The sequence below is a fragment of the Etheostoma spectabile genome, chromosome 21, assembly GCF_008692095.1.
Source record: "Etheostoma spectabile isolate EspeVRDwgs_2016 chromosome 21, UIUC_Espe_1.0, whole genome shotgun sequence".
Lineage (NCBI taxonomy): Eukaryota > Metazoa > Chordata > Actinopteri > Perciformes > Percidae > Etheostoma > Etheostoma spectabile.
The window spans coordinates 12,564,120-12,586,465 of NC_045753.1; the positions used below are offsets into that span (position 1 = coordinate 12,564,120).

General features: G+C 40.7%; 1 protein-coding gene and 1 long non-coding RNA gene across 10 annotated transcripts in view; one reads left to right on the forward strand and one right to left on the reverse strand.

The window, feature by feature from the left end:
• LOC116671229 (uncharacterized) overlaps window positions 1–3,760 on the reverse strand; it is an 11,088-nt gene extending 7,328 nt beyond the window's left edge. The window contains exon 1 of the long non-coding RNA XR_004327228.1: window positions 3,747–3,760. This is a non-coding gene — a long non-coding RNA (uncharacterized LOC116671229). The remainder of the gene's footprint in view (window positions 1–3,746) is intronic.
• Window positions 1–22,346, forward strand: part of tanc2b (tetratricopeptide repeat, ankyrin repeat and coiled-coil containing 2b) — a 147,329-nt gene that overhangs the window by 63,667 nt on the left and 61,316 nt on the right. For all 9 annotated transcript variants that reach the window (XM_032502276.1, XM_032502279.1, XM_032502278.1 and 6 more), the window contains 2 exons: window positions 7,825–7,896; window positions 12,490–12,669. In XM_032502276.1, coding sequence (XP_032358167.1) covers window positions 7,825–7,896; window positions 12,490–12,669 — 252 coding nt within the window. The remainder of the gene's footprint in view (window positions 1–7,824; window positions 7,897–12,489; window positions 12,670–22,346) is intronic.

Genomic DNA, 22,346 nt, shown 5'->3' on the forward strand with positions numbered 1-22,346 from the left:
AGTGTATGAATGTGTGTGAATGGTGAATGTATCCTGTACTATGTAAAAGCGCTTTGAGTAGTCGTTAAGACTAGCGCTACATAAATACAGCACATTTACATTTACATTGTGTAATGTAGGTCATATTATGACTATATGATATGATTTATATGGGAACGCAGGTGTGGTTAACAAAAAAAGGAGCAGCAACAGAAGTAGTATGAGCTAAAAAAAGATCTGCATTAGGATTTGTTATAGCCACCAGATAATCAACAGTTATGTAACAACAGGGCAAAAGAGATACGGTTGTTGTGCTTTGGGCATGACTGGGATATTTCTTCTTTAATTGCATCTGCTGTTGCTTGGCAAATTGGAAGATTCCACTGATTTACTTTTTGCTCATTGCATCTAAACCAATATGCAGAAAGAACAAATGAGCCACAACAAAGATTCATCTAAATTATCTGCAGTGCTATCTTAAATACTCTATGTTCAGGTTGTGACCTTTTTTTGACCCTTTAAAGAGGCATTTTGTCCAAAGTAGAGGTAAAGCGTGTACTGCCTCAGTTCGCATTTATATTGAGGACACAAGAATGAAGCCAAACTGTATACACTGAACCATATGGTTTTGTTAAGGGGTTGTCTAGATTTTGAATCCCATATGCAGGTGTAACAGGAAATTTTGTTATTTAAATGTGTTAGCACCAGACCACAAATAAAGACTGCAAATCAGGATGCATTATTTGCAGAGAATCTTGTGGCCCCTTGGAGAAATTATCATTAAAATCTGTCGTAATCAATACTTAACTACTATTTACTGGCTTTTTATGCTCAGGTATTGTTACTTTCCTAACTATTCTTTGATGTACTTGGTACACTAAGTGAGTGTACTAGTTTGCCGGGGTTTAATGCACTTATTACCTAATAAACAGACTCAACAACAAAGGCTTGTCGGTCCAAACAAGTCCAGTTTTTTATGTTTTAAATTCATTTTACGTCTGTATATTATTGGATTATTCAGCAGGTAGTAGGCACTAGAAACATTCAGAAGTGTCTGCTACCCACACGGTACAGCAGTTTATTTGCTCTTATGCTGGCTGGCTGCAGGATACTCACGTTAAATCAAAGCTGATATGAGCACTGTCCTAAACACAGTTAACAGCTTGTGAAACTGCCAGCTCTGCTCACCCTCCCTCTCTCTCAGTCTCCTTCATACTATTCCGCTCAGCACACCTGCGTTATGCTCTCCCCACAGAGTCACAACTAAAGGTCCGTAACAGTATCCTCCCTCTGCTGGGAACCCTCATAACTGATGCGGTTTGTCCTCCCTCAAAGTATGACAGCTTAAGAGTTGAAAGGAATGTCTTTGTCCAGTGATAGCCTAACATTGATGCCGTAATTATGTTGACATCTATCAGATGCTTCTTCTCTAATTTGGTGTAAGGATATAAAAAAAGGTGCTGTTATTCATTATGAACTATGTGACCATGTTTTTCAATCGTTTGGTATATTCAACTCTCTATACTGAGTGCAAAAAGCGACATAATAATTTTCCACAGGCCCCAAAATGACGTCTTTAAACGTCTTGTTTTGTCAGACAGTCCAAACCCCAGAGATATTTAGTTACAATTAGATTTTTTTTTTTTTTTTAAAGCAGCAAATCCTCACATTTGAGAAGCTGGAAGCAGATCACAATTGGAATTTGTACTTAAATGAATTCATAAATTACCCAAATTGTTGCTCTTACAACAAGCGAAACATTTTTTTTATTCTGAAACTGCTTCATAGACTGAGCCTTTGGGTCCCACATGAACACAAAGGTTTCTGACAACGTTTTGGTTATACTGTATCACATTTTCTATTTGGTAAAAATGTCACGCCACTATCTGTGCACCAATCAGGCTTAAGCAATATTTAAATCAAAACGTGATTACAATTGTGGAGGTATTTGCTTAGTGCCAACATTGTCCATTAAATCTATTCAAATCTCACTTACACAGTCCTGATAAAGCACATTTACTGAGTTTTTTAATGCCAAGCCTTTTTATTTCAGACTTGCTTGCGTGCGTGTGCATTTCTGTGTTAGCTCACATGGAGGCTGATACTAATGGAGATGTCTTCCAACTTTTCAACCGAGCAGATGTCTGTGCTCTCATATGGCTCACTGCAGCTCACTGTGGGGTTGTGATTCATTAAGATGCTCCACTTTGTTGAGAATCTGATTAAATTCAGCATGAATGAATATCAAAACAGAAGAGCGGTACCCTGGATATCCAGAGTTCTCGCGTGAACACAATTTGAATTTGCTTAGCAAGTTACTCTGGCATTGAGTAATGCTGCTCATTAACTATACCAATCACATTGGTGTATCTGATACAGGCGGGCCAGATGACAACATTTTAATCTACGAGTTAACTCTGCAGGTAGCTAAGCGTATAGCGCTCAACAGTCTCGCCCACAGCGTGCTCCAGAAGTAAAAGTACAATGTAATTTCTCCTTTGACAATTGGAGTATAAGCCATACAATCTTAACCGTCAATGGTAGATTTAAAACCCAGCTACGACATGACTAAGCGATTGTATATGCTTAAATAGATGTCAAAAGTTCATGGGGCACCAACCTTGTTTTGAGATAAATGTCTTTTATTCGCAATGTCTTGGATAAGTACTTCATTACCCAAAATTCTGAACAATCCCACAGTGATGTGTCTGATTGGTGGAACTCATGCTGGTGACGAGGGGGAGCTGTCGGTACCCGATCTGTGCACAAATGCAAGATAACACTGTTTCACGAGGATTTACAACACTCCGCGAATCACGATCTGTCACACGCTTCTGCCGTTAGCCTCCACGAGAAGCTAACGGTAGTTTAGCTTACAGCTAATTTGGCTAACCACTGGCTGACCGCTTGATTGAAATAATGTTAACTCAAACTAAACACTGGGAAAAGCAGGCTACAGCTGACGTACCAGCTGTTATATATTTGCAACGATAATTTTCAGGTTTTATTTTGAGAGTTATTACATTCTGTCTCAGCTAGCGGTTAGCCAAATTAAACAAACCGTTACTTCCTTTATTCAGTGGTGCGCGTTGGTTTATGTGATGAGTACATAGTCTTGTACATTTGACTTTTATTTTTAGATTTTCTGTTCATTTTTTGTACTCTAAATGATATATTGTATGCTTATGAATCACGCCATAGCTGGTTAGCCAAAGACATGGTCTAAAACTCTTTATATACAGTATATATACAGATTTTTACAGGCGTCAATGGGAGAAATGAATGGGAAATTTACTTCCGGAATCCAAGGTCTCTCGGAGGAGGGGCGGGACTGTTGAGCTCTATGGGGCTCTGGATACGTAACCCTATGTGTTTTTGTGATTGGTTGTAATGTTATCCAATTGCGTGCAGTGAGATTTTCAAATGCACGCTTGGTGTCGCCCTTTGAGATGGGCAGATTTCATTACCTAATGCCAGACCCTTAATCAATTCAATTCAATTTTATTAATAGTATCAAATCATAACATCATCTTGAGACACTTTACAGATAGAGTAGGTCTAGACCACACTCTAATTAATATATAAAGACCCAACAATTCCAGTAATTCCCCCAAGAGCAAGCCTTAGTGCAACAGTGGCGAGGAAAAACTCCCTTTTAGGAAGAAACTTGGGACAGACCCAGGCTCTTGGTAGGCGGTGTCTGACGGTGTCCTTTTGGATTTGGGGCTAGATTTCCTGGCTAGAAGAGCAGAGTGTTTGTCTGAGACCAAACTCAAACACACAACCGCACACTTTTAAATACATGGTTTAATTGGTTAGTCGATCAACAGCAGGAACAGTGTGGTGACATCGCTGCCGCCAATATGTCTGCTGACAAAATGTTTTTTTCTGCAACTTGAGACACAAATTGTGCAAAAGTGCCAAACATTTGCTAATTTCAGCTTCCTAAATATGAGTGTTTTCAGATTTTATTCCTGATTTGTTTCACTATACATTAAATATACTTCGGTCTTGGGCTTTTGGTCAGACAAAACAAATATTATTTAAATATATTTCACTATTTCCTGACATTTTATAGAGCCCTTATGCACACATAAACGCCTGCAACTTTGTGATTTACTGAATGAATCAGATTTTTACTTAAGGTGCGCGAGTTGGAGGTTTTTAAGAGCCTTGCTTAAAAGCGCAGGAGCAGTTGTATCGCAGTCTCTTCTTGGGTGACATCAGAAGTTGTAGCTTGGCAGCCGTGATGGTTGCTCTCTCTACAGCAGTGATTCACTCATTTGCATTTACCTATTCCAACTTTTCTTTTTACCACTCTTTAAATCAATCTCTATTTTGGTAAATTACCCGAGTACATTTACTCACACACAACAACTCCGTGTGATATATGGTACGCCAGTTAGTTTTTTATTTGTGTGTGGGCTACCGTGTGCTGAATAAATGTCAGTGTGTTTTATTATCGTAGCTCGCACACGATCCCTCTGTTTCTACATCAGATTTATTGGGAATTTAGATGGTTTAAAATGTAACTCTCTGGGGGAAGAAGTGTATAATAGAATTCCAGGATAATGCAAGGATGCTGTGCACTTAATTGGGAATGTAGATTTAGATGTCATGCACTTAAGGTATGCAAAGTACAAAAAGTATTCCTGTAATGGTGTAATTGGTGTCATTACTGGGAATTGGGATAAAACAGGATGAAGAGTCTTTGGAACAACTAATTTTCCCCTACTATTTCTAATCTGTTGTTTTGATAAATGGTGAGAAATATATGCGCTAACAGGGAGAGTACATGTGTTTAGTTAGGTGTCCTAGTTTGCTCTTCTGGGGAGAAACTGGGGATTGACAACATGTACAACAGAAACATTAGGGCACTTGAACCTAACACTGAATCACTGCGCTGTCACTGAGCTGAAGGATGTAATTCTCTAATATCCGGAATGTGTCTCAGTTACATGGCTCGGTTACAATCTTATTCTCTTTCCATTGTTGGCTGTTTTGTGGGGTCCTGCAAGTGAAAGACCGGCAACGATTGCACTTAACTGGTGCAAGTCTGTTGGTTCCTTTTTAAAGTGTGACATGATCAATCAGTCACAGAAAAAGAACCACATCCAATTCAAATTGTAATTTGTTCCACCTACTCTCCTCCAGGTTAGCTAATCAAAGTTTTTGGACATCCAGCGTAAAGATCAAAACCCCTATGGGTAACTAGTGATGACTTAGCTTTCTGTCTTTTATGCCCTGTCTTTTAAGAACACAATTTGTAGCAATCACCCTCAGACAGTACATGGGAAAAGAAGCCTCATTTTAGAGCAGAGGTCACCGCCAGGACACCGCCAGGGTCATCAGTAGTCGGAACAATAATGATAGAGGAGTTCTCCGCCATGCTCCATGGGATCACTATCGGATGTCACGCTGACTTCTCCCATAATGACTCTTTGTCCAAGTGCGAAATTGACTTGCTCCTTTGACGTCCTAACGCAACACTGTGGCATTACAGCTCCTAAGAATAGCCAACAGTGTAAGTGCATCATTATTTCTTCAGTTTAAGAGATGAGCTTTTAGCTTTAGAAAGCACAACGCTTTGATTTGACAGCTGAATAGGATGTGGTTACTGAGTGCATATTGTCTGTTCTGTCTGTGAATCAGGTACTGAGCTGAGTTCAGTAGTATTCTCACGTTGTTGTTGTTGTTGTTGACCAAGTGGTTAATAGATGTTCTGTAAGGAGCTAGAATGATGTCCACTGTTTGTCTCTGCAGTCGAAAAGAAAACACTTCTCTGTCTTCTGTCAACCATGGGTCCTCCCGTTTCATGTTCCCTGCTTAATAGACCATTAATCGCGGTGTCAAGACATTGTACTGTGATCACTGGTAACAAGAGAGCCATCTGCACAGAAGAATAGAAGCGTTCTCTTTCGGATAAAAGAGGTACAAAGATGTGTTAGCCAAGACTAAAAAGAAATGGTTGTGGAGAGAAAAGAGGCTGATGTAAAGAGGTGAAGCCACATTGGTGGTGTGGGTTTTAACAATTGAATTTTTAACATAGAATTGTCATGTTGTTGGACTGTGATGGAATCTGACAGAGTCTGTTAGTTTAAGTTCCACCAAAGCCCTCAGCTCTTTTTTCTTATTCGTTTTTTGTTTTTACACCAAAGCTACTTGCCATGGTTAATACAGTATGTGTCACAATCAGGAGCACTTTTATACTTTTTGAAATTATATATCACCACACACCTGAAGAAAATGAGAGTCAATAATTTAGTGATCTATTGTATCTAATTCTACAGCTTTAATGTCCTCTGTTCATTTAAATGAACGCCTCAGATGTGACATTTCAAGCTCCTGAACCTGTCTGATGACAAGCAAGCGGCTCAAAGCATCACCTATGGTGCTAATCAGATCCGCTGCAGGAACACAGCAAGTGTGCAAAATGTATTACTGCGTAACATCACACTCTACATATGTGCTCGCATGTTTGTGCATACGTGTCGCTTCATGGCTCAGTGTGCAACATTTGCTCGTAGCTAGAGCGCATCATCTTCAAAGCCCTGAATCAACATTGATTTTACTCGGTGGCTCATCAGGCATACGAGGTGAGAAGCTATTTCTGGTGGGTTTGGTGGTGTTGAACATGCAAGAAATGGCGGTGTTGTTCAGGAGGATCTATAGTTTTATCTGGAAACGCCAAGAAGAAAAAGGTTGTTTTGCTGAAATTTCCTCAAAATCACTCCCAAATGATACGTTTTGGCATTTCACATTTTGTTGGCATGCCTATTAATTTGACACCTCCTGACATGGTGCCTCATGTCACGAAACGCACAATGTAAATCCTCTGCAGAGGAGTCCCTTCCACAATCAGTGTCAATCTCACACTGGCCCAGTTCTCACACAATCATGCCCCACGGCTTATTCTATCTGTGCATCGACGAGCTTGATCTGTTCACCAGCGAGCCAATCCAGCCTGCTGTGAGGCTACTGGCATGTCGAGTGTGAATCTGCGATGGGAGAGATAATACTTGAGTATTTGTTTGGGTTTTCTGGGCTGATGGTGAGCTCTGTGATTGAAACACAATAGGTGGAAGAGGGCGGGGGGCTAATACAACAATCTTTGATCTATCTACACTTAGAAAATCCCCTGGCTTAGACGAGTTTTCATACATCATCATAGTTCCAATTTTATTAAGAGCTCACTTGATTTCACTTGGGTGTATAAATCATTTGTTCCAAACCTCCTCTGCTGGCCTGTCGAGCTTTACAGTAGATCCATCCGTACTTGAACAGGATTATGAAACAATCCCCTTGGTGACACTGACTGTGCTGCCCAGTGATGCCGCCCCCACCCCCCTCATTTCAGCTCCATCCACTGTGGCTAATTTTGCCTGCCTGCTCCCTTGGGCGTAATTGATCCTCCTATCATTAACCGTATGTGGATCTATCCTGGGAAACGCCCACTGCTTTACTGCTAGTCCTCGCTCATTGAACCGTAGAGTCCAGTGAGCTCTAACACAGGCCTCTCTGCATGCAACAGTGACTGTAATGTAAACTATTTGGTTTTCTGCATGGGCAGGGCCTGAGAGGTAGAGGCTCACTTTAGTCTAACCATGGGGAAGCGGAAGATGTGGAGCTTGGCGGCGCGGTCCCCCTTTGCCACCATAAGGGGCCGCTTGGGCCTCACGAGGAAGGGTGTGGATGGTCTGTGTGTGAGCAGCTTGCTGGGGGTCCTCAGGTCCCACACCTGGCTGATCGGAGAGGAGGAGTTGGTCTTTCTGCTGGCCTCCCCGCCACGTTACCAGCACCGCCGTGCTCTCTCCTTATCTTTCTCTTTCTGCTCCTTCCCTGCAGATGGTGGGAGTGAAGACTTGGCAGACCCCCGCTCGCCCAGTCTAGACCCTCACCTGAGCCACATTGGCCAAGGTAAGCAGACAAAAATGTTTTTGTTTTTTGTTTTTTTTAAATTAATGTTCACGTTTCTCTCAAATGTTTCGGAGCTGAGAGCTCGGTTTTATAAACTGCATGAACAGATTCATACTCTGTGCCCTCGGTTTTCTAAACGTGGGCAAAGTTAGAAAGATATTCACAGATTCAAACTTCCTGGATCAATTACTCTATAGCGAAATTATATTAAATCACAAATGATGCATCTTTCCTAACGTAGTAAGGTTAACAACGAGCTAAAAACTATCCAAACCAGCCGTCCTCCAACCTGGAGAAATAACTTTGGTCTCTAGTAGCAGCCGGCGGTGCTCAGGGACCGTCTGTAAACACTGACACAAAAATATTTAATAAGCTAAGAATTAAATAAGGAAGTGTCTTCAAATTTATTTTTTAAAAGTGAGTGCTGTAGTACAACTAGCAGGAGACAAATTATAATTGAGGTGGCAATTAGTGGCAGGGGGGGAAGACCCCTTCCACAGTAATTAATGATCACATGTCACTGAAAAGAGAAGGGTTTCAGGTAGTAAGTCTGGAGCGCTGCCTTTATGAAATATAGTTTTTACTGTAAAAGACGTCTGAGCACCTTGGCAATATCTTGTCTTCTCTTCCTCATAATGGGGTGTGCTGAGCTGCTCCCAGGCGTCGATGTGTATTATGCAAGTGAATGAAAAGCTTGCTGGAAGATTGCAGAGAAACAGCATGCAAGTGTTTTCCCCTTATCCTTTACTTCCTCATTTCTGGTAATACTTCTCTCGACGGTCTTTTTCCATTTCTTCTCCCTCAATGTTTCCACGGCAGAAACCCAGGAGGCCTTGTTTGCCAAGTTGTATTTCACCCGACTTTATGGTAGAAAACTTTACGACTACTGGAAATGATGTTATATTTACAGGGAGAGAACTGTATGAATTTTATATTCCTGTTATTCCGCCTGTAAATCTGAGTTTCTTGTCAGGAAAAGAAGGTGTACACAATAAGATATGTTTATCAACAGTGTGAATGTCAGTGCTTGGCAGGAAATGTTTTTGGCAATTATAATTTCATGTTGCCTTTTTTTTTTTTTCTTCCCTCCTCGTGCATGTTTTGTGCCAAACACCTCGACAAGTAGGTGTTTGTGATTATTTCGAGGCACGGAGTGCCCTTAAACGTGTCTCACATCACAGTCTCTTAAAAAGAAACGCCATCATTTCCAACGCTTCTGTTCTCTGGATATTACCACTGAAGTGCGGCTTTTCCTCCCTCTCCGCCCTCCATCTTTGCACTAAATTACACCTTTTGATTACTCGAGACTGTGTATGAAAAAGTGCTTAATGTTAATCTTTGATGTTATTACTATTGATTTTAAGGTGATTATTTTCACCTAAGATCCAGTGGGGGAATGTAACTAAGTACATTTACTTAAGTACTGTAATTAATTAAGATTTGACATACTTATTACCATTTTATGCAACTTTATACTCTGATTCCACTACATCTCAGAGGCGAATTTTGTACTTTTTATTCCACTCCATTTGTCTGACAGCTTTAGTTACTTTAAAGATGACAGTTTATCATCCGCTTCCTGTGCAGTCCAAATCATGTATTTCCAGATGTGTTGATGTTGAATGACGTGTTCCCTTATGTTGTTATGTCGAGATAAATTCTCCTCCTAAATAAAGTCTTTAACAAGCTTCTTGGATCAGTTAGAAAACGCATCGTCACAAAGCTGAAAACAGGGCTGTTTTTCTGACCCCATGAAAAGTTGACGTTTTAGAGATACGTGGTCCTCACAGGACAGCGATGCTACAAACATGTGATGATCATAAAGAATATTATGTATTGCGGTAGGTTAAACAACCAACCACCAGTATATAAGAGTTAATTATACTAGGAAAACACTGACAGGGAACATTTTACTGAAAGTACATTTTGGCTAATAAATACTTTTACTCAATTGAGGTTTTGAATGCCGGACTTTTAGTGGCGTTTTTCTCAGTGTGGTTTAACTACTTTTACTGAAGCAAAGGATCTGAATACTTCTTCCGCCAATGCTAAGATAGCCCAAATTTCTTTACTTTTTGGAAGAAAAATAAATATTATGATTGTGTGTTTTCATTCAATATTGGAATGCGTTGAAATTGAGTTGGATCTTGACGACTGATAATTGCTAACAGAATACTAAGTCCCCTCCTTGGTATTCACTTCAGGCTCTGCATAAATGAGAAGAATTTCCATGCTTGGGGATGTAACCGCTGCTCTGGCTTTTTTTGCTTTCGCACGACATTCCCCAGTGACTGGGTGGACTGACTCCAGCACTTCTGGAGCCACAGAGGGATGTGTGTTTGTGTGTGTGTGTGTGTGTGTGTTTGTGTGTTTGTATACTAGCGTATTTGCATTACAAAAAACAATTCGACCCCATCCTAACCGTCACATGCTTCCCTTGGGACGTGTCATGGATTAGCGTCTAATAATGGCTTCATGTCTCACTGTGGCGGCTGTCTGATGCGAGACTGTTGTTTGACCAGTTGGTTTTACAGCTCTGTCTGCAGGGACATGTGCCAGAGCTGATTCACAAAATGGATGTTTTCAGACAGCTGGCTTGGGTTTGTTCACCAGGGTTGTGTGTGTGTGTGTGTGTGTGTGTGTGTGTGTGGGTGTGTGTGTGTGTGTGTGTGTGTGTGTGTGTGTGTGTAAAGTAAAAAAACAAAACAAAAAAAAAACAGAAGCCATAACTTCTTAAATTTTGTGTTTTTTGAAGCAAGAGAGGGGAAAAAAATGGGCGAGTGGTTGTTTGGGCTTCATCTGTAATTATTGCCCATTGTGAAAGCATTTTCTTTGCTCTCGTGATCATGACTCTGTCCTACTTGTTTTGGTTTGTTTGAACCTATTGCAGAGGGTTAGAAAATCCTCCTGTTATTATATTAAAACTGTGGGGTATTGTGTTACTGTGGGGCTTACAGACCTCAGGCAGGCTGTAGGTTATTACAGTGAATGTTAACGGCACGTGTTCCCCGCAGGCCTGTTCTCTCTTCTGGGTCACGCCAATCTTGTTGGACTCAATACTGGTGTTGTAATCCAGGGAGCAGGCTGAGGTTCTGTCTGGGTACTCATATCTGCCTGCCATACAGCTTCTACAGGGGTGAACAAATAGAAACACTTGTAGAATCAAATGCAATCCAACACAGTGGCCCTACTAGTGCTACCATTATCAATTGATCAACAGAAAATTGTGGGTTCTGTTGCTTTCAGCTTGTGAGGATTAGACTCAGATTAGTTTTATTCACTGTGCAGTGGAGAAAGAAGTTCACAAGAAGCAGTAGAAATCTCCCTGACCAGAATGAGTTTTTCTGGCCAGGGTTTTATACAAGGTTACTAAAAGAATCACAATAAACAAAAGCTGAGAAGACATTCAACTCACTAAGTAGATATGCATGGACCCAGTACTGTCTGCTTCAGCTAATCAAAAGTGCTTTGATTAGTCAAGGTCTAGTCTCCCATTGCCAGACCTTCCTCCACAGCGCTGCGGAGGAGGGTCTGGCTAGTCCCCACAACATTCCAGGATGTGAGAAAAACGTGCTCTGGGTTATTGGCATTTCTTTAAACCAATCACAATTGTCTTAGGTTTCGCTAATCTCCGGACACAATGGCGGTACCTTTGCAAACCAGCCTTGGGAAGGAACTTGTTTTTGTGGAACGTGTGTACATTCAAAAGTTGTTTTAGTCGTGAAAGAGAGAACTCAGATTGGACAGATAGTCTCGCTAGCTGTTTACCCTGCAGAGATCTGTGGAGCAGTTAATCATAGTCCTCAGAAATGCACCGGAGTTCAGAATGCCAATAGAATAAAAGAGGAAGGTGACGAACATCCGGACGAAGTGAGGGACGTTCAGCGGAATTTCCCGCTCTACCTGAACAATCCCGGAAGATGAACGTCGTCAAGATAGATCAGTTAAGATGTGAATTTTAGTTTGAGTCAACTTAGGCTCTAAACAAAAGGTCTCTGACACAGTGACCAAAGTAAAATGTTTTATTTTAACAGCTAGGCAAAAGGCAAGCAGAGAAGGATACACTAAAAGTTTCTTGATCAGGTAATGTAAAAGGAACGTCATCAGTCAACAGGAAAGAGCATATTAGGATAAAATTAGACTTAAGCTGTTTCCTTCTACACTATCTAACTGTAAATGTAGCTGTTATCCCACAAAACAAATAAAACACTGCTTTGGGAAATTGTGAAGTGCATCTGTTTTCTGATATCTTATAGACATATGAGCAATCAATTAATTAAAATATAATCAGCAAGTTAATAGATAATGGAATGAGTTGTTAGCCCAAAACCCCTAGGAGAATCTCAGTGGAAAATATTTGGTCAAGACTGTGTCAGAATGTTATTTTATAACAATATTTGAGTGACATTCGACTCAAATGCCATTTTTATCAGGTCTCTACTTGAATGACCTCTTCATACATTGTTACGTGAAGTCTCCTTGCTTTCTTTGCTGAAACTCTTGTGTCCCATCAGTGTTAGGTTATACCTAATATAACTATTAATAGCAGAGAAAAGCATCTCATACTCATTTTCTTTCCCTCCCACCCTGCAGGTGGCAGCATAGACAGCGACTGTGCCTTTGAAGGAGATTACGCTGTGCCCCCTCTCTCTATGACTGAGGGCATGCAGCACATTCGCATCATGGAGGGCGTGTCACGCTCGCTGCCCTCCTCCCCGCTGCTCACCCACCAGACCATCAGTGTCAGGCTGCAGCCCGTGAAGAAGCTCACAGGTAAACACGCTGCCGTGAAGTTTCATAAAAACATTCATGTGGGATTTAGATGTGAGTTAAATCTGGTTCATGTCTTGTACGCACACATCCTTGCCTACAACTGTCCTCCCCCAGAGACTCGTTGTGCTAATAAAGCCTCCCTTAACCCTTCGCTGTACCACTGCAGGCAGGGTACCCAATCAATCAGAGAATCTGATTCACACAGTGAATTAAAAGTGAAGAGGAGCGGGATGGCTTCTCACCCTGATGGCTGCCGATAATCAGTTATCAATTACTGTATTACTCCCCCACTGACTCTGAGTAGAAACATACAGTAGGGCCCAGCTCTGGCCTGCGGCAAACTGCAATTTCCAATTCTTGTAATCACCAAAGTCCAAGAGCCAAAAGCAGCTGATGGACTGGGAGCTGTGGTCGGCGCTACCCTCCTTTATCGCTCTTTGTCTTCCACCGCTAATTGTTTCCTTCCACACTCAACCCTGACATTCAGAGAATGTGGGAACCTGCCTCCCCCCCTGCTCTGGCTCCCCATTAACTGGATTTTGTGACATATTCCCTCTGCTTTTATAGTTCTGTGGTTTGGTGCACAGGGCAGCGTGGGCATCCAAGACACACGGCTCTGTGGCGATTTTCAAAACTGAGAAATGAAATATTGACATTGCTTCACCCAATATCAGTGCAGCCTCTACATAGATGTAGAGTGGGTGTGAAGGACTTAATGCTTGATTCAGTACTTGCCACTAGGGTGCACCAGCCTCTCGGCTACTTTAGATCATTAACCATTTCTGATATGCCAAAGGGACCATGGTTTTTACCTTTTTTTTTTTACTTCCGGGTCATCTAAAGGTATCAACTAAGGTTTTAAAGGGGAAACAGATTTTCTCTTTCAATGTAGGAGGGCTCTGTGTGGGTGACAGGATCCAGCAGAGGCTGTTTTGGGGGATCAGGACTTGAGAGTGACATTTCTCTTTGCTTGTCTCTGCTGTTTAAGGAGCCATCTTTGCTCCTTTTGTATTTTTCTTTAACTTCATGTTTCGTGGCAGCCTGATTTAATGTCTACACTTTCATCTAAGTGGATCAAAGTGAATTTTTTAGATTGTGTGTGTCTGTCCGTCTGTGTGTGTGTGTGTGTGTGTGTCCGTGCGTGCGTGCGTGATGGCCAATAGAGAGGAACATGCTGTTTAAGAATAGCGATGGCAGCTGTGCCGTCTTATGTCTGATATCACGGCTGACGTAGTGAGAAGTCTGTTTACAGTATTGTCGCACATGTGGTCAATACACTTGTAGTCTTGTGTTGCCAGACCTTCCTCCACAGCGCTACGGAGGAGGGTCTGGCTAGTCCAGACAACATTCCTGGGTAGGAGAAAAACGTGCTCTGGTGTATTGGTATTTCATTAAATCAATCACAGTTGTCTTGGTTCACTAAGCGCTGGACGCAGGTACGGTGCCTCTGCAACAGCAAAATAGACTAATCTGCTTGGTATAGTATGCTAGTCAGATGCTGCTGCTGGTTGTGAAGGCAGCTCTGAAATGTTTTTATTTTAACTTGGGAATTAGGAGTCATTTCATTTTTAATATCCTCTTTGTCTCAGATATATACTTGCTGCTCTTCTGCTTTGTGTGATTCGTTTTGCTTTTGCATAATTTGTACAATTACACTTGAATGTTCATGTGAGTTTGTGTGCATGACAGTGAGAGGTAGGATTTTGGCAGGATTAGCACCTCACTGTGTTAATCCTTCCAGATGTATGTCTCTGTCACACCACCTAATGTGTGTTATATTGTAGTCTGATGTAATGATTAAGTCTCTGACAAAAAACAACAACATAAAACTGTATGATTTTGTACAGCTGGTGGGGCGTCGCAGGACTAAGCTCTGTACAGATCATAGACTGTGTATTAACAGTCTATGGTACAGATGTAAGATCTGTGTTACATACTGTTTTCTTCTTTCCTTATTCTTCAGATAACATGTCCATTCGATTTTTGGAGCTAAACCGCTCTTGCATAAGCCGGTCTGACTCTAAAACGAACAAGCACAAAGACCCTCAAGTCCTGTGGCCGGTTTGGCTCAGTTGGTATAGCAGGCGCACACATATAGAGGTTTACTCCTCAACGCAGCGGGCACAGGTTTAACTCCGACCTGCGACCCCTTGCTGCATGTCATTCCATTTCTTTTTCCGCTTTCATGTCTTCATCTGTCCTGTGGAATTAAAGGCCCAAAAAAGTATCTTTAAAAAAAAAACAAAAAAAAAAAAACTCTAGTCCTTCAATTCCTCAAAGACCTATGTCTGCTCTCGAGTGCCATCAAACACCAGATTGCTCTAGGTCTTAACCACCCGGCTTTCTCACCCTTTAATTAATTCAAACTCAGCGCCACTTCCTGCACAGCTTGACAGTACCAAGCTTGTGTGTGTGTGTGTGTGTGTGTGTGTGTGTGTGTGTGTGTGTGTGTGTGTGTGTATGTGCGTGTGCGTGTGCGCGTGCGCGCTGGCGTCACAGAACCCCTCCCATGCCAACGATGGCAGAGGTGGGAAAAAAGAGAGGTGGCAGAGGAGTGCATAAGACCGCATTCAGACAGCCTTCTTCGGCTCCAATGGTCTGGCAAAAACGCAGGTCTTTCCATTCATTTTTAATTGGGGTAGTGTGTTTAGGCTGCGGCGGGGGATGCCGCAAGGGGGACACTCAAAAATACGTAGCTGGCCTGTGGCGAAAAGTTGAGATTGGCTCAACTTTTGGAGAAACGGAACCCTCCCCCCGTCACACCGCGGAGGCCAATCATAACCTGCGACCTGTGTGTTTTGAGCTATGGTTTGAAGCGGTATTAGAATCCCATACAGTAAATGGGAAACATCACTGTCGCTGCCAAAAGAAAGTTTTAATAAAAATAATATTTGAAGGAAAAAAAAAAAACGAAACACAAGCACTAAACTGCCCGGGAGTTGTGCTGAATGTTTCCTGCAGCAACTAAGCACTCGCCATGTCTCTCTTGTCTCTTTTCTCTCTCTCCTGTAAAATAAAGCTGCTTTCACGTGCGGTCGGAAACATCGTTATCTGTAAACGATTTGAAGGAAAACAGTAATTGTGAACTATAAAGTCTTACTTGTGCTTTGTCGGGGGATTTAAGAACACAACCGGACGTCACACAGATGGGCCGTTTCATTAAAACTCTCCCCTCCGCACAACCATGTGGCAAATCGCCAGGTTATTTTTTTAGGCTTGAATGCCCCAATAAAGAGCAAATAGCAGCAGGTCTTAAGGCTGTAGCACTTTGATCACCCACCCCCTCTCCCCTGGGGGCCTCCACCAATCGCAGTCTCTCTTTGCCCTCCTGTGGCAGAGTGGGGGTGTTGGTGAGGACTTGAGTTATTCGACTTCAAGGCTCCAATAGAATGAAAATGCTATGAAAGCACTGACCTTTTTAGAGAACCATTGAGTTTCTGATTTAATCCTCTTTGTCTGCATGAAGACTCTCAGGGGGGCCCTCAGATGCTTGAGGGGTCAACTTGTGGAACACATTGATAAGGACGGCAGGAGGCATACTGGACCATGTCATCGCAGTGGACATACAATATACAGTATGTTTAGAGGGTTGTGTTGGGAAACTACAACATATTTGATCTAATTTATTGATCTTTTTATTTATTATCTTGATACATTAAATATATGTTAACGTAGATTTTTAGTATGTTGCTAAAGTGCACTAATGTTACAGCACAGTTGATCTCTATCATTCAGATCTTTTATGTATCTTTTTATATTTCTTTTTCTAATTTTGCTTTACTTTTTTATTTGTTTTTCAGTGGAATTATATTTAAAATGAAAAAATGAAATGAAGAAAAAAAATTATAACTAATAAATGCATGATGTTTTACAAAGTTATCGAGTAAATTGTGTTAAAAAGTCATAATGACAATATTGACCAAAAATAGTCGTGGTTATGATTTTTGCAGTAATGGAGCAGCCTTAGACTCATGATCCATTTACTAGTTAAGACTTTAACTTTCATCATTAGTATATTTATTATAGCATGGTATCGCTACTTTTACTTAAGTAAAATTTCTCAACATCCATCATATCAGGCTGCTGTTGGATTGCTTGGGCTCTTAACAACTAAGCAAGAATAACTTTATTAATGAAATAGAGACTCTGTCACATTTATTCCAACTGAACTAACAATAATATTTGTATTCTTTATTAAACCTCCCGGGGAAATTGTCTTTTGAGCCCCCTGCCTTTCAGAGAGGTCAGACTACACAGTCTGGGAAGAGGTTCTGTGTCTGAGTGCACTGAGTAACATTTTGCTTAAGTACTGTGCTTCAGTACAATTTTACTTTACACCCATTTAAGCGCTTTAGCTACTTTTCATATTAAAATTGTATAAACAAAACATAAGATCAATATATAAATTAAGATCCAATGTTACAATAAAGTACTAAAAGTGAAAATGAATACATTTGTGATCCAATAATAAAATAATATAATACTGACAGAAGCCATTCTGCATAATGAGTAGTTTTACTTTTGATGCTTCAATTATGTTCTGTTGCTAATACTTCCGTACTTTTTACTAAAGTAACATTCTGAATGAAGGACTTTAACTTGTAATGGAGTAGTTTTATACTGTTAGTGTATTTATACTTTTACTAAAGCAAATTATTTGAACACTTTTTCCAACACTGGGCTCTATTCTGGATCGTCTGCTGAGGACGGAGTCTTTAAACAAGTATTACATAATTATAAGCCTTTGCATTTTTTTCAATGGAAATGTTCCCTTTTCCCAAGTTATGATATCATTTCTACCTCCTGATGTGCTCTCAGGAAAACATACATTCTCAGTTTGTTTTACGTATCGTCACCTTCCTAAAATAATTGCCTAAGTCATTTTTTTACAAAAAGTATTTTCTTGCCTAAATCATCTCCTCATGGTGCTGGCCACCTCTGGTAAAATTTCCTACATCCTCAGTTGAACAGGTCATGTGATTCTACGCCTTTAGTATGACTGCCTGAGTCAAAAGTGGGACATAGGCAGTTTTATTTTGCCTAAGTCAAAAGACAATGTGACTTAGGCAGTTTTACAAGCTTTTCAACATGTCTGCTGCTTCAAGAAGAAAAAAGATTTTACCACTCGATCAGTGAAGTTATTTCCATGATTCAGGGCTCGTCCCCAATCGGGAAGTGATGATGTTTACTATAATATAGGCAAGGCTATACGTATAGTTATTTTGTCGTTTTTATTCAGAGGGTTTAAAATTGCCTGAGTCACAAAGGCATGTTCATAAATTTGCCTAAGTCATTTATTCCTCTCATGTTGCATTATTTACAGACATTGTTATTAGTATGTCAAAAGTAATATATTGTCGTAACTTCTTTGAATGAAATTATTAATAAATATCATATGTTCAGTATTTGGTTCAGTTTTTAGTGTTTTCTGAAAAACGTGAAAAAATGACTTAGGCAATTATTTTAGGAAGGTGACGATATGCAACATAACTTTGTCTTCATTTTTCGCAGATCCCCCGACCACTGTTTTTTACGTTGACTATTTTTAGCCCGCTGTTATCTAACACTATGAGTGCTGAGTATTGCTCATTCTCACAGAGATATCTCAGTAGCTGATTGTAATGACTTATCATCACTGATTGCTTATTTGTTCCTTCACTCAAGTGTCAGGCTCGCCAGAGACCATCGCCCAAGCTGATTGATTGGCCATGCTCCACTCTGAAACATTTAAAGGGAATTATTTCAACATCTTTCCCCAGATTACACTACTTTCCCCTAATTAATGGCTGCAATCAATTCAATTACTCCTTCCCCATGAATTGCCACATAAAGGTGGAAAATTGCATTTGGCCTTAAAACCTGAGAATCCGCTTGGTTTAATTATACCACCTCATTTTTTTCTCCCTCTCTTCCTGCAGTGATTACAGTAATTTGAGTATATCTAAAATCTATTGTCTCTGTCTATGGTGCTTACAGTAATAGAGTGATATGTGAATAAGTGGCACTGTACTACAGTTAGCTAACTTCTAAATGGCCATGTGATGCATGCATAAAAATGGATGGCCAGCATTAACAAGGCACAGTGTGCAGAACTGCTTAGTCAGCTATTACAGCTCATTGTGTGGGTTGTCTTAAAGGACGCACATGATGATGTGCTCGGTTAAATTAGCTTCTCGTGATGAATGCTGCATTTCTGGGCCTGTGTTATTGTTTAGTGGTATTAGGTGTCCAAATGGAGATGACAGGATCACTTGTTGGCATTTTTTGCACAAATACAATGGTCTATAATAAGATGTTATTGTGTTAAAGCCCACAGCTAAAACTCGTGTTGAGACACATTATTTGGGGATTTTCAAAAGAGGCATCTGGGAAACGTAGGTTATTATTACCTGAAGCAGTGTTGTGGGTAAGATAAAACGACAACTAAACAGCTGCAATAGATCACAAAAAGTAGTTATCACAATTTCTTTACAGTACTTCTGATTAATATGATACGTAATGTAAGAGAAGAGCTGTTGCACTTTCAAGCTTTTGGTTTTACTTTATAACTATCTAGACCTTTTTTTCTTTTACTATTCCGGCTTAGGTTCCCATTGGAAAGGGTTATCTGCAGCAAAATGAAGTGAGGAAAATACATGTCAGTTTAAGTGTATACGACCGAGATAGATTTGTAGGTGGGCTTTTTTTTAGGTGGCTAAAGTATGTTTAGCTGCTGCCCCCGTCCAGAGCAGTGCATTGCTTAGAAAAGTACCTAAAACAACTGTATAATATCTAAACTTTCCCTTTAGGAGGTTGTATTAATATACTGTAAATATGTTTACATGTGAAAGCATTTTAATGTTGCTGCTAATCGTAACAGCTTTTTAATGCTATTAGGTATTTTAATTCATAACAATGCATCATTTATACGTAAAATCGTAACCTGCTAAGTACAGGTGTACAGGCTGATTTTCTTTTGCATCCTTTATGCGGCTGGTAACCAAAATAACATTGATACATTAACACCCAATACTCCCTACATCATGTAAAGAAATGAGGCAACAAATTAAAAATGAAGCAATGCACCTGACCTACTCAAATATGTTTGTATAATATGATATATGATGATATATGTATCAGTTGTTTTCCTGGTTTCTGGAAACCATATTGTAAAATCTGGACTTTTCCTTTTAAGTCATCTAACACAAACCTGCAGTGCGCCATGCCTTGATCTTTTCCTGTGGATTTTTGAGAGGAAGTATGACATTTGGGACATTTCAATCTCCCTCTTTCCATGCCTCCTTAGCCAGCCTCGCGTCCTATATGGCATCTGGTGTCCGCTGAGATTTTTTTAAAATGAACACCGACATTTGGGGCAACTCACTCACCACGCCTCCTTACTGCAGCATTGTACATTGAGAAAATCGTTCTTCAATTATCGTCATTATTTCTCGCCTCGACCGTCCCTGCCACCACGGACCCTGCGAACCATTTGTTCCGCTAAAAGGAAATGTGACATTTTTAGCTTCACTGTCACAGGTGAAAAATAAAGAGTGAAGGTTAAGTGTAGAAAGGAGTAATTGAAATGGGAGTATGATAAAAACAGTCTGGGTGTTTTAGCGGTAAAATATCATTTACCTATCCTGCCTTTTTTACATTTAGTGCAAATAAGTTCTTTTACAGTGTGTCATTGTAAAGGTACTTGATGAAATTGATACATATCTTTCAATTTTTGCAGTTTATCCATTTCTGCTGACATGATTGTTGAACGCTGGCGCAGAAGAGTGAAATAAAAGACATAAAAGGTTGCATTGCAGGATTTTTTAAACTGAAACCTTTGAGGTGTTTCAGTCATTTTTTTAAGATTATGTTTTGGGCATTTTAGGCCTTTAATGACAGGACAGCTGAAGAAGTGAAAGGGTAAAGAGAGAGGGGGTGGATGACATGTAGCAAAGGGCCGCAGGTCAGAGCCGAATCCGGGCCCTCTGCGTCAAGGAGTAAACCTCTTTAGATGGGCGCCCGCTCTACCTATGAAGCTATCAGGGCGCCCAGGTGTCTTGGTCTTGTTCAGTCACTTCAAATACAGAAAATAATTTAGAGCCAAAGTTTGGCATTTTGTGAAAGTACTGCAGTGCCCGTTGGAAATGTGCCTGTGTGGAATGGGCTGATTGCCTGGCCTGTGGTATTACTGTTTGCAGCATTCTCAAGAACTAATCTGCTCTTGAATGTCCTGTAGCGAGCGACGGAGAGCATGCTGTACCCACCATGCTGTTCACCTGTGTTAATAGGCGTCCCCTCTAAATTCACTCCAGTGTTTCCACTACTAATAAATACGTCCTACAGATCTCAAGAGGTCGCACTGATCACTGTGCTTCCTTGGGTCACCAACGGTGGTCAAGACAATCGGACATACAGACCTTCTTCCTTCCATTTAAGATTGATACACTTTCTTGTCCAGGGCTAAAAAAAGCTGGTAGCTGGTTAGCTTAGCACAAAAACTGGAGATGGGGGAAATCCTCGCTCTGTCCAATGCAAAAAAAAATCCGCCTACAAGCATCTCTTAAGTTCACTCACACGTTATATCTGTCAGAGAAGATTGAGGGTAAGTACGTCACTGTCTCTATCGGGTTAATGTGCGAGAAAAAACACTTCAATATAAAGTAGGCATGTTAAAAATGACAAAACAGCACATATTATCAACAAAGTGGTGTTTTGTGGCAGTGGGAATAAAGATAATAGTTTATTTGTTTAGCTTTAAACTGTCAGGAACTGCTTGATTATGTGTACAGATTATTTGAAAATTAGTCAGCAACATAGTCAAACACTTATGAAACCTCCTGGAGCAAGAAGTGTATCCGTGCTCATTTTAAGCTTAATGTGATCAACCACCCCCACTTGTCATCTATCTCACAGGAATATGTTGCATCTTGCTGACAATATGCGACTAGCCTACAATACACATCACTTGTAAGTTATTGTTGTCCAACCCTAAATTAAAACTGGCGTAAAATAAATTATATTGTGCACTCCTTAGCAAGAGGCAATGTTTAACTGCAGGCATGGTCAGATAGAGACCCGGGTTAAATTATGTAGACTCTACATAATTACATTGTATTGGATTCTACATTGTAGAGGACTGGTGGTGCACATAAAGTCGCATTCCAAACTTTGACCTGTTACTGTAGCACATATGTAAGGCTTGTTGGTAAAATACTATAAAACATGCTGGTTTGAGATGTCACTCTGGGGAAATAAGTGTGACTGGAAGAGATTAATAACAAACAGCGGGCTTACAGCGTAACGGATATAAACCCCCGACAGAAGCAAACGTAGCACAGAATAAACTCTCAGCCCCGTGGGTTTGAACCCCTAAAGCCGTAAAACATGGCTGCTGCTGTACAAATACAGTTTCAAGGGTAAAACAAGGACAGACAGGGATGCATGAGCCCAAGAGGAAAATGGAGTAGGTTTTATTGAAACCCTTGTTCCTATCAAATAACACCTCTCCTCTTTTTTCTTTTTGCATGCGATCAGATGGGTCCCCAAAGCTCCATCCACGCACGAAAAACTGTCCCTTTAATAAAACCCTCCCTCCTTCCTTTTTTTATGCCATTTTCTTTCCTCCCTACTCATCCTTTTCCTCCCCCTCTTTTTGCACTGCGGTTGCCATGACAACAGCAGCACTGCACCATTCATCT